The sequence below is a fragment of the Nicotiana tabacum genome, chromosome 9, assembly GCF_000715075.1.
Source record: "Nicotiana tabacum cultivar K326 chromosome 9, ASM71507v2, whole genome shotgun sequence".
In the NCBI taxonomy this organism is placed as follows: Eukaryota; Viridiplantae; Streptophyta; class Magnoliopsida; order Solanales; family Solanaceae; genus Nicotiana; species Nicotiana tabacum.
Genome location: NC_134088.1, coordinates 37,449,199 through 37,461,822, shown reverse-complemented (window position 1 = coordinate 37,461,822; position 12,624 = coordinate 37,449,199). Strand labels below are relative to the sequence as shown.

Sequence of the window (12,624 nt, the reverse complement as noted above, 5' to 3'; positions counted from 1 at the left end):
GTGGTAGAGGTGGGGGAGGTGGAGCACATTGTCATGTTGTGCACGTCCTTGGCGGTTTGCTTATAGTGCCGGAGGCATTTTATCAAGTTGCTTATCCTCGCTATTCACCTCTCCCAATTATAATTTATCAAGCTCGATGTTCACCATTGGTAACCTACAATCACACAAACGATTAAGTAACACGAAAGTAAAAGAAGATACTCAAGAAACACAATCAAGTATATAGCTAACACCGTAAATTCCTCAGCAATGGCGCTAAAGTTGATAATGCCTAACACACACCCTAAGATAGGATATGTAACAGTCATTTGTAAAATATTATATCCAATTAGAGTAGGGGTCGAACCATAAGGAGTTTGAATGGGTGCTAAGGTAAATACTTAAGTAAGCAAGTTAATATATCTTAAATTAAGTTCCAATAAAACTTGGTTTAGTAACACTATTAATTATAGTAAATCTAAGAGACAATTTATCAAACACTAAATATACGAGAGTTTAACAAAGTTGCAATTAATAGAGAAAGACCTAGAGTTGTAGTCCTAACCTAGGTGTAAACCTGATGGGTGAAATCTAATATGCTTGCTTGATTGATTAGGGTTGTTATGACTCTCAAATCTAAAGTGCTCACTCAATATCTCTCGATTAAAGAGTGATTATGCCGTAAGTATTCCCGTCTGTCACGTGGGTGACCCGGATTCGATCCCCGAAAACGGCGCCAAAATTAATAATGCCCAAGGCACACCCCAAGATGGGATATGTAATAGTAGTTTGCAATATAATATACCAAACTAGAGTCGGGATCGAACCACAAGGAGTTTGAATGGGTGATATGGTAAATACTTAAGTAGGCAAATTAATATATCTTAGATTAACTTTCAACAAAACTTGATTTAGTAACACTATTAATTATACTAAGAATTATCTAAGAGACTATTTATCAAACACTTAATATGTAAGATTTTAACAAAGTTACAACAAATAAAGAAAGGCCTAGAGTTGTAGTCCTAAACTAGGTGTAAACCTAATGGGTGAAATCTAATATGATTGCTTGATTGATTAGGGTTGTTATGACTCTCAAATCTAAAGTGTTCACTCAATATCTCTTGATTAAAGAGTGATTATATCCAAATTAGTTTTCTCAAGTCTAAATGGGTAGCTATAAGAATAATTGATTATGAGCCCAAGTTGAATTATCGCTATCTCTAGTCCAAATCCATTAATTGAACCAATCAATCCCTCAACTAGTCCAATTTCTTGTTAGCCAAGTTTTCCTAAACTTAGTTCCTCTTGCAACAACTAATTCAAATTTAAAGCATGAAAATGGCTAAATAAAACTTAACCCAGTCAAAAACAAGTATAATATTAACAACCCATAAGATTCACACACTAGAGTTGGATTATAACCATAGATAAAAATCTAGCTACTCATGATAAGAGACATAAAATCATAAATACAAGATGAAATTAAAGACATAATACTAAAATAAAAGAAAGATCAGATGAGTCCAATTGTAGCTCAAACTTGCTCCAAATAGCTAAAATTAACTAACCCACAGCTACTATAGTGAGAAGATACCCTAAAAGAGCTAAAGAATTCTATTTATAGGACTCCCAAAATTTCTGCCAATAATGCCCTTCAGAGGACTTTGCGACTGCAAGAAGAGATTTGTTGCTCGCACTTTGCTGGATTTGAATTGCCATTTGCTGATAACGAGTGGGACTTTTCGGTCGCCCTTCAGGCGTTGTGGCCACACATAAGGTTTTGCAGCAGCATTATTCCTTTTGTGGTCGCACATGGAGAGAAAACAAAATTGGTTGTCTGCTCATTCTTTGATCTTTTATTTCAGCAGTACGGACTGCTTTGCGAATCAAAGTGCGGTTGCGCACTTTCAAGTGCGGACCGCACTTCTGCTTGAGGTTCTGAGGCTTCAGTTTCTCATTTTTCTATCGCGCTTCTTTTTTTGTGGATCACACTTTTAATTTTGTGGCCACACTTCTTCTTTTGCGGGTCGCACTTTTCGTTGCCCTTCTCCTCTTCAACTGAATTGCCTATGATTATTTCATTTTGTGTCATTTTTCCTTCAAGACCTTAAATCCTTCCTAGCAAGCCTGAAATTCAATAATTATTATTAGAATCGGGAATTAAATATGTACTTTCGGACTAAAGACTATAGTAAAAAGATACTAATAAGTGGTTAAATTCTTCATTTATCAAACATAAGCCTAAAAAAAGGGTAATGTGCTTATGCTTATTGTTTCACATTTCAGGAAATGATTGGTTTCCGGACTGATTTAATTCTCATGTTGATATGATAATGAACTTGTCATACCATCCTCTCTCATGGTCATCTTCAGTATCCACCAATGCCCGTCTTCCTCGATTAAAATATAAGAAAATCGCACTCCAGAAAAGCTTCGGAGAAGATGTTGTAGGATAAAGTCAACCTTAGCCAAATTCATCAAGAATCGAAGACAGGCCACCAATATCCAAACACCATGGCTAACTTGAGCTATACCAATGTTGAAGTGCCGACAAAAATCTATGATCACTGAGTCGATCAGAAGATTAAAACCAAGGGTGAAGGGGTCAATATATATATGAAGGAAAAACTAGTTCATTAACTGATAATCAATCCCGTTCCAAAGCTACTTGAATATCGATATGATCACCCCAACGATATTCCTCTCGAACGAGAAGAATATGCTCTGGTTGAATCATAAAAAAAGGTTATCTACATGAAAATTCATATTTCCCGATTGCCCTTGTGTTTTTATCCACGAGATCCTGTCCGCATAGAAATCCAACTTCCTGGGTAGGATATCTTGAATGGTTTGTTCAACATCATGCTTGGTCCTTTCTCCTTTAGAAGATTTTTGGGGATTTCCCCCACTTTTGGTTCTTGAGAAGATTCCTTCTGCCAGAGATTCACCAGAAACATGGCTTAATGAAGCTATGGTTTCATTAACTGCTAAGTTAAGATTTTGAGAATTCATAACCTTTGGAAAAATTTTAAGAACAAAGGAAGAACTCAAAGGGAGTTGCAAAAGATGTAAGAAATTAGGTTGAAAAGGTTAAAAGTAAAAAAAAGAAAAAGAAAAGAGAAAGCCTTCATATATAGGCAAGTGACTGGCCCTTCGAACTAGACAATATAGAGCATCGATCCAGAACAAATTGATCTAGGATATAGTTATCATTATCTTGAAATTACTGCCAATAGTAACACCAATCGAGGCCGCCCACGTGACTTGAACCTTAAATAAAGGCAGCGTAAATTACTTCAATTACAACTCATATTACTTCAATTTCGAGATATGGGGATCAAAAAAGATTTTACTCCTACTAATTAAGAATACCAATAACCGTTTTCTTCCCACCAAGAATCTTTCACTATCCGGAAATTTCCCGAAAAATATATGAAAAGTGAAAAGACTATTTGCATTGATAAAACACGAACATAACACGTGTACCATTAAAAAAACAGATATGCAGCCATAAATGTCCAGTCGGCTTGCAAAACAACCAAAATGCAAACGAGAAGTTAGAAAATCGGATATAGGCAGAAGACTCCTCGGAAGGTTAACTCGAGTACTCGGAAAGGCGCCGAAGTATCCAGAATTCAATATTTACCTTATGGTTACAAATTCTAACATTAAATTAACCGTTACAAACCATTTAAAAGGCTCAAACAAATGAGAGTAACGACAACATGATTTAAGGAAGCGAGAACTGAGATTCACCATTATAAAAGCTTACATTTGTAACATTTCAGAGGACAATCTAAAATCTCTACATCAATATCTACATAAGAAATTTTATCTTTTTATCTTTAGCAGTCTCACAACTTCTCTTTAACCAAGCTCCAAGCACTCAAGTTCCAAGTGATCATGGAATAATATCTTTTCTCTTTTCTTGTGTTACAATTCATTGTCTTATTTCATATTCTATCTTCACCGTCTAGATACTATTTAGATTGAATCTGTTAGTTTTAGACCTCAATAAAGAAAATTCCTTTGTTAGTAATTCGCCTTTCTATCTTAAAAAAGATAACGAAATTTCGAAGAAGCTCTTTGAAAAATATTTCCCGCACTTCTTTAGTTAATTTTCCTACTTTATTATGTCGATTCCTCTCTCCATATATTTTATGTTAGAAGGAAGGTTTTTATCCTATAGAGTTGCAAGATATATTAGTATCAATTTTTAAGAGAGAAAGCCTTTTTTCGGACTGTCTTGTTGTTAGGACTCCACTGTCGTCCCGGGTTCTCCATTCTCAGAAAGCTTCAACTTTCCGGCGTCATAATATAATATAAAAAGGTACATGAGAGAAAGCTAGCCATTCTAGAACAATCATTTGGTTTGGTTCATTCTTTGACTACTCTGCTCCCCCCTCCCCTCCCCTCCCAAAAAAAAAAAAGAAGAGAGACTTCATTTCTTCCACCTTCCTTGGTTAGGGTTCCAAACCTTTTTCTAATAATAAGGTAAGCTTTCAAGCCGCCGGTGATATCTATAAGAAGGAATACTTGTCTCAAGGTAAACAGGAGTTCCCATTTTTGGTATTCCTTCTCGAGCTTCTATTTCTTCCGTTAAAGGAGATTCGAGAAAAGATGGAATAGGAATACGTGTTTCCAGAACGAACAAGATACGGGAGGAACGAATTAGTCCGCGACCAGCAAGTTTTCCGAAAGCGAACTGAATGGAATTGTTACTTTCAAAAAAATTTGCTTCAAATCAAAGAAAGAAGGTCTATTTTCCCACGTGAGTACACTGCTTTCACACTCGAACTCTCCTACTGTGTGCTATAATAGTTGTAGAAAGACCTCCCGTCCTGAGTTGGCTTAAGCCATGCCTTTACTAAAGATTAATAGCTTTGCCTTTCCTCATCCCATTTTTTTCTCTTTGATCCCACGCATGGTTGAATAATGAGGCGATCAAGAAAGTCCTCCCCTAGAAAAATTATTCGGAGATCTTCTCTAGTGATAGGAGACTATCTAGCTTGATTCGGAGAATCGTAACACTCGTAATGATCGACTTTATGAAGAGTCCATTGGATTCCGGAAGCTCGTAGCATTGGTCCGGCATAATTCCCAAACTTAAGAAGCTGGGGGCGTGCCCGCCATCCCCTCACCTGCCTCCGATTAATGAAAGTGAATTCATTTTCAATTATCCTAAGCTATCGCCTCTGGTGTTAGATCAGAAACGTGACCACATCTAGTTCCCAGGTTGGCCTAACGTAAGTTGATGACACGCTTATAAATTTAATTATTTTATTTTAATAATCCAATTTTGGGTTAAGCATCCTCGTCTTTGATCTCATCACCTACTTCAACGGTTATTTATGAAATTAAAACATTAAAATGGGGAATGAGTGTCACGTTATAACTCAGCGCTTCCTCCAACTTTAAATGGGATAGAGAAAGAGGGAGTATTTCCCAAACAGTTTCAACCGACATTTCAATTGCCCAAAATCGAAACAGTGAAGAGAACAGCCAGCAATGGCGGCAACAACTGACGAAGCTATGGAGTCATTGCTTTCGAGCTTCGACCAAATATATGACGTAAGTGCGTACACTCCTCTCTCTTATGGTTCTGTTTATGCTTCCAACTTTTTAATTTATTTTGCAGGAATTTAAGAACGGCGCTGTGGAGATTCAAACCTTGCAAGCGGACTACATCACGGGAAGCACGAAACGAGAAGCTCTTGAATTCACCGTACAACGCCTTCAATCTGGTCAATTTCTACATTTTTATTTTTCGAGAATTCTTAGTTTGACTATCCTCAATAATCTTCCATATGGTTTTCAAATTTTAGGATGCCTTTTTTTTTCAGGAGTATATTTGGGGTACTTATATGATATATCGCAACCGTAGAAACTGACATGTCTAACATATAAGTTGGACGTAAACTGGTCTCAACATCAGGACACTATGGAATGTGTTTTTACAACAACAACAACCCAGTATAATTTCACTAGTGGGGTCTGGGGAGGGTAGTGTGTACGCAGACCTTAACCATATTCTAGGGTAGAGAGGCTGTTTCCGATAGACCCTCGGCTCCCTCCCTCCAAGAACTTCCCACCTTGCTCTTGGGGTGACTCGAACTCACAACCTCTTGGTTGGAAGTGGAAGGTGCTTACCACCCACTATAGAATGTGTTTTTTATTTGCTGAAAATTGGCTTAATTTTGCCGGAAAAGCATCTAAAGGGCCGACTTCCGAAAATCATTAGTTAATGATGAGCAGATTGAGGATTTGAACTTAAAGGGTTTGAGTTCGGATCCTACCACACCCGGTTCAAAATCTTTTATTTGTACTTATTTAGTGGATTTTTAAAAAACATATACAAGGTCGAGCAAAAACTACAAATTCCGAATTAACCCATAAGGCCATAACTTAAATGCTAAATCCGCCCCTGGTGAATGTATACACGATTCTAGTGTTGGTTTTGTGGAAAAAAAAAACTTGTTTTGGATTTGTAGGGGATAGGGTTAATTTCTGGGGCAGGGCGAGTAAGGGTGGACATAAGTTGATATTTTTCTTCTTTTAAGGTTAGAATTTTACCATAGAAATCAATCACTCCACCCTTTTATGAATTTCTTTCTTGGGATGTGAAACTGGGAGATTTTGTAAGGACTAAACATAATTTCGCTGGATAGCCTTTGAAAATCTGTGAATCTGTGTTGAAACAAAGGTAACAAAGTAAAATTGAGGATCATTGCACCAAATAAAACCTGCACCTCGTGCTTGAGATTGAGGTGCCTTGCTCAGTGTTGTCAAAAGTGAAAAGCTCTAAAAAGCGCTCCAAGTCGACTGGAGCTTTAAGCGCAAAGCGCAATTAAAATGCGGGCGTTAGTAAAAAAAAGGCGCAACTAAGGAAACAAATAAAAAGACATGCAATTCAAAAAAGGAAACAAATTCTCTCCTAGTGTTTGCCTCAGCAACTAATACACTTATTTGCTATAATATTTGTTGTTTAGTACTGCTCAATTCAAGATAGAACTCATGGGCATTGAGGCGCACACCTTAGTGCCTTGCCTACACTGAAGTGCAACTTAAGCTAGGCGAAGTGCCCTCCTTGAGCTTTCCTGAGCTTCAGGGCTTAAGTGCACCTTAAATGAGCCTTTGCCAACACTGGCCTTGGTTATCAACTGCAGGAGTGAAATAAAGTACTAAATTTCTTAAAAGTTTTAAGTGGTTGACCAAAGAAAAAAACATTGTTGTGTCCATGTTTTGATAGAGAAAGTGTGGTTTTAATTAGACACATTGGCGTCTTGTCTTTCATTGTTGAATTTTGGAGCTGGGATTAGTAAATAGAGATGGTTGCTGTAATTTCGGGACAACTTATTATTTGACTTGTTTAAGCAATTGTATATGCCTGTTTGATCTTCTTATATCACATTCTTTGAAGGTCTCAATGAAAGAAAAGCATGATCATTATCATGTCTAAGATTTCAAAGAACTAACTGAAAATCAAAGGCACATACATGATAAACATGTGTTGTTTCAGATATTCATTTATGCAGAGTGTTACATCTCAGATCCGTATATTCTGTAACACTTGTTTTAGTCAAATCTTGAGAATCCGTGAGGATCATTATAGGTTTAAGTAGATAATTATTTTCACTTTTCTTTCAAACCGCAAATTGACTAATGAGCTTCATTACAAAAAACAGAAGTCATGTTTAATATATGGATTAGGAGATGAGAGAATAAATTTCACATTCCTTCATTCAAGGAAGATCCCTTTGATGATTATCCTTTGTTTATGCAGTACATCATAATATTAGTTGATTTTTGTGAATGAACTGCTTCCAAGCTTCCATCGATAAGCATTTGCAGCCCCAATGTTACGAAAAATTTCTTCAAAAAAACGTTAATAATAGTCACGGTTAGAGGGATACTCCAATGTCTACAGGCTTGTGCTAACCTGATAGATATGAGCCTAAACTTTGACTTCAAGTTGTTATGTTTTTCCTGTGTAGGACTTTGTCCTCTTCATGTCAAATAAACCATGCTTATTCATGCAGAAAATGATCGGTTGAGAAAGCTTTACGCTGAATCACTCAACACATTGGCTTATAAGGTGCACTTTCACCAAACAAACACCATTTTTCCTGTTGTTTATCTGGATTAATGCATTTTTATGAGGTAGTTGAAGACAAGCCAAGTATTTCAGAGCTTTCTTAGTGGTTGCCGCTGAATCTTGTATGTTTTATTGCCGAAGTTCTTTGATTATCTTGAATTGTTATAATAAGTGACAGATTGAAAGCCATTCAAGTTGCCAGAGCTTGAAGGAGGATCTAAAGGGTGTACATCATGAGTTTTTACAGAAAGAAAATGTGAGTTCAGGCCAATTTTTAGGACACAAGAAGAGTATATCTTAATGAATGCACAAACATATCTTTTATGGGGCCTTCTTGCACATAAATTGTCTTCAATTCAAAGCTATCTAGGCAGATTGAAGGGAAACAAGGAAAAAATAGTGAAAAAAGAAAATAAGGAAAGTTGTTGCTCACACATTTGTTGGTGTCTGGGTAAGTCAAACTTAGTACTCCCTTCATTCAGTTTGATACGGCAGTGTTTGATTTGATATGAAGTTTAAGTTATTAATTTGATGAACATAATCGTTAAAGTATATGACTTCTTGAAAGTTGTGAATATTGTATAGAATAATGTCAAACATTTTGGATGTCTCAAAATGGAAAGAGTATTCACGATGGAGGGAGTACTATTTATTTTGTCCTATTTACTTATACAACTAAATGAACAAACACCTCCACAAATTTGAGTGGAGACAAAAACACTAGGTAATTTCTTCCTGTCTTACTAAGCTTTGGTGGATAGAGTTCCGGTACCTGTGCTGGTGGGACATAGCATGTACCCCGGTGGAATTATTCGAGGTGTGTACAAGCTGACCCGAACACCATTGTTATAAAAGAAAAAGAAGAACAAACATCTCCACTGGAGCATTGGAAGGGTAAAATGGTGAAATACATAGAAGCTTTATTAAAATCTAGGCATTTGTTGATTTTACACACCTCATATATGAAAGGTCAAAATCCCATGTTTTCCCATGATAATCCAATTTTATCAGACTTTACAGTTATACACAGCAATGATTATTGAAACATGTAAATAGGAGTACATAAGAACTATTGAATCACTTAAAGGGGATCATGCAGAGAGAATTCAAGAGTTGGAATCTCAAATCAGGTAACTTTGATATTATGAGATATGTATATAGGAAAATTATATTGCTTATTCAGCAGAATCTATGTTGTCTTTGATGATGTAAATCAGACGATACCAAACTGAGGATGCTGTTAACAAAGCGACCATAAACCAGCTTCGACATGATTTAGTTGTGCATAGGAGCCAAATAGAAGCTCTTAAAAGAAACTTGGATCAAGTGTCTGCTGAAGTAGACTCCAGATGTAAAGTTCCACCAATTGGTATATGCTTGTTGGTTGCATACTATTTTCTTCCACTGCTAAATGTTAGCTGTTATTTCATAGATCATTATGAGATTCAAGGTTTGAAGGACTCTCTCCTGGTTGAGCAAGAAGAGAAAAATGAGTTGAACAAGAGGCTCCGAGATATGGAAAAAGAATGTGAGTATTGTAACTTCTGATACATAGATGGTTTTTCTCATTATCTTTTTCTAGTCACTAAACTTCACACTATCTGAAAGTAAAAGGACGAGTTACTCTATAGTTGACAACAGCTAGAAATTAAGTGTTCCTTTCGCATATGCAGTGTTTATCAGCAGAACAAAACTGGTAGAGTACCAACAAGATTCGACTTCAAGTCAACATATGCATACACTAAAGCAAAAGATAATGAAATTGAGGAAGGAGAATGAGGTTCTCAAAAGGCAGATACATGAAAGAAAGGAGTTCTAGTTGAAGTATTCCCATTTGTGAGTTTTTGTTTTTGGTTTGATAGCAAGTCTCATATATCATGCATATTGACTGAACTGAGAACATTGCGTCACCAAGCTTATATCTGGTAAATCCTTGTAATTCCAAAAGTCTTGAACATTGTACGTCAATCCTGTTAGATATTAAAGTTCGTTTAATTTTAAGAAAGAAAAGATGCTATAGATGTCATGTTAGTCACTACTAAATGCTTAATTGTAGTGAGACTCGTGAAATGACTTACCACAAAATCTTACAGTATGTTACTAATGCTTTTTTGGAGAACAAAGAAGGATTTTCCCCAATAAAAGGCCAGCGAACATTTGTGGTCTTTTCCTCTGGAACATACAGTTGCTTTGCTGTTTCATTTCCACATTTCAAGCATTGTTTCCCATAACAGGTTATTTTTCATTGTACTGTTGAAAATTCGAATTTTATTTGAATGCTTAATGTGAGGCCCCGTAAATATTTTACCTATAACCCGGGATTTTGTGGTGCCAAAGTAGATTTTTTGGGTTGGACATTGCGTTGGGGAGTAAAGGAAAATTTTTGGCAGAAAAAGACATTTCTGCGGCCCACTATGCGGGCCGCAGAATGAAGCAAAAAACTGGGTAAAGTTTGGATGATATTGTGCGGTCACTATGCGATCGCAAAACCATTTCGCGGGCCGCACATCGACCGCGGAACCAACATGAAAATTTTTCGGAGGGAGGTTCTGCGGCGCATTATGCGACCGCAGAACAGGTCTGCGGACCGCATAATGGCTGCAGAGTGGGGCAGAGTTGCCCAGTTCCGGAGGACCATTTCGCGGACCGCAGAAGCATTATGTGTCGCATATGCGACCGCAGATGTGTGACGGGGCTCCTTTTTTTTTTCTAATTTTTTTACCCGACCCTATTTCAATATATTAGAGTAATGGACCACTTCTGAAGCAAAAACATATATTCCAGAGTGAGGGAGTGCCAAAGAGTGAGGGGGAGTTCCTAAGCTTATCATCCATCAATTCTTGTTCAAAGTTGAAGAAATTGTAAGAAGAATTCACTAGGTCTTCATCCTAGAGGTAAGTTTTTACTCCATAGCCCTCAATTTAGTGATTTTAACTGAAAATAGGTAATAAGCCAAGTAAATTCTGGGGTGTGAGAGTTGTTTATTTTACATGCATGCACCATCTAGGGTAGTGGGAAGATTGTTGAGCTCTTTTGGGTAAGCTTTGGGTAGTGGGATGATAGAATTTACCATAGGAGGACCTTGGAACTTTAATACACACCCAGTGTTTGATAAAATGCTCAAGTGAGCTAGAATTATGAACTCCTTCCTAATTTGTATTCAATTTTGCAATATCTCTAAATATATCGAAGTGGCTAGGATCTCTGGAACATTTTAGTAAATTAAAAGGGCTCGAGGCAAGGTATGTTGGCTAAACTTCTCTCTTAGAATTGAATTCCCATGATGATCTTGTAAGTCTCGAGTTGGCCATTATGAATTGACTTTTCTGAATAAGTTTGACGTCAGATGATGTGTGTGTGTGTGTGTGTGTATATATATATATATATATATATATATATATATATATATATATATATATATATATATATATATATATATATATATGAATATGTTCAAATGTGTTCCGGAATGTTCTTATTATATTGTGCTATTCTTTGGGAGAGTATTTGAAGTATGAGTATGTATTAAAATGTTGTGACTTCAAGTCAAGTCCAAATGAAAGTGATCACATCAAATTGTATAAGAGGTAATATGTGCCTAAGACCCTAATTTTCTCAAGTATGTGTTTAAAGTCTTAATTTGAAAGGCCTTACTGTTGATTATCCATGATAATGATTGAAAATGGAATAGTGAGCTTGAATTATGAAGTACGACCAATGTGGCAAGAATGATATTGCGTTATGGCCAATGATGTCAATAAAATGAATGACATGTAAAAGAATATGAATTTAATGGTAAATACTTTTAATAACAAATGCTTTGGGAGTATCGATTAGCCACCGAGGAAGGGTAGGTCGGAACAACCTAACCCCAAAACTACACGTGCCGGTGTAGGAGTGATTGAGGGATAAATCCCCGTGTTAATGTGATGAGACTGTTTCCCCTTATATAGGATGGGATTGGTGTGTTGGGATGTTTTCCCCTTAAATGGGATGAGATTACTGCTAGCTAGATGTGATGTAATGTCGACCCACACGGCATTGTGGTGAGATGGCTTAGCTGATCGGGTTGAGATCGGACGCCATGCCGCGCACATGGTGGTATTGTGAGTGTATGTTTCGGGGTGAGACGGCTTAGCCGGTCGGCTGAGATCGGACTCCGTGCTAAAATACGGTGGTATATCGGTGCTAAAGATCTCCCAACTTAAATTACCGAAACCTACTTGAAATTTACGTTTCCCCTAATGTGACACTTTGATACCGTTTGAGTCCCTTATTGATATCATATTTTATTCTTCGTTTTCTGTTGCTCGTTTTATTGAGAGGGTGTTTAGTTTTACATACTAGTATTATTCCATATGTACTAACATCCTTTTTGCCGGGGGCACTACATCTTTAATGGATGCAGGTGGTATTGATCAGTGATAGCAGCGCACCCTCTCCTTAGCCGATTTGATGAGCCCCACTTCATTTCGGGGTCTTGTATCTTCTATCCTTTGTACATAGCGTTTTGAGGTATAGCCGGTGCCTTGTTATCGGCACTGTCA

The 12,624-nt window shown here is 37.0% G+C and overlaps 1 protein-coding gene and 1 long non-coding RNA gene across 4 annotated transcripts; one reads left to right on the top strand and one right to left on the bottom strand.

Moving 5' to 3' along the window:
• Nucleotides 1-1,313: 1,313 nt before the first annotated feature.
• Nucleotides 1,314-3,622, bottom strand: LOC142164362 (uncharacterized). Its single transcript, XR_012695140.1, has 2 exons — nucleotides 2,331-3,622; nucleotides 1,314-2,109 (listed from the first exon to the last, which is right to left on the bottom strand). It is a non-coding gene; the product is annotated as an uncharacterized LOC142164362 (long non-coding RNA).
• A 1,730-nt stretch (nucleotides 3,623-5,352) lies between these two features.
• On the top strand, nucleotides 5,353-12,624 carry LOC107826723 (protein At-4/1-like). 3 transcript variants are annotated; one of them, XM_075220903.1, is made up of 9 exons: nucleotides 5,353-5,553; nucleotides 5,621-5,726; nucleotides 8,022-8,077; nucleotides 8,256-8,333; nucleotides 9,134-9,207; nucleotides 9,295-9,428; nucleotides 9,510-9,605; nucleotides 9,751-9,913; nucleotides 12,486-12,624. In XM_075220903.1, the coding sequence occupies exons 1-8, from the start codon at nucleotides 5,491-5,493 to the stop codon at nucleotides 9,894-9,896; spliced, it is 753 nt and encodes a 250-aa protein (XP_075077004.1). In that variant the 5' UTR covers nucleotides 5,353-5,490; the 3' UTR covers nucleotides 9,897-9,913; nucleotides 12,486-12,624.

Bases quoted from the DNA above. Each gene is read 5' to 3' on its own strand.
- LOC107826723 (XM_075220903.1), top strand. From the start codon at position 5,491: ATGGCGGCAACAACTGACGAAGCTATGGAGTCATTGCTTTCGAGCTTC. The intron at 5,727-8,021 runs GTCAATTTCTAC...TTATTCATGCAG, and splicing joins CGTACAACGCCTTCAATCTG to AAAATGATCGGTTGAGAAAG. The intron at 8,078-8,255 runs GTGCACTTTCAC...AATAAGTGACAG, and splicing joins TCAACACATTGGCTTATAAG to ATTGAAAGCCATTCAAGTTG.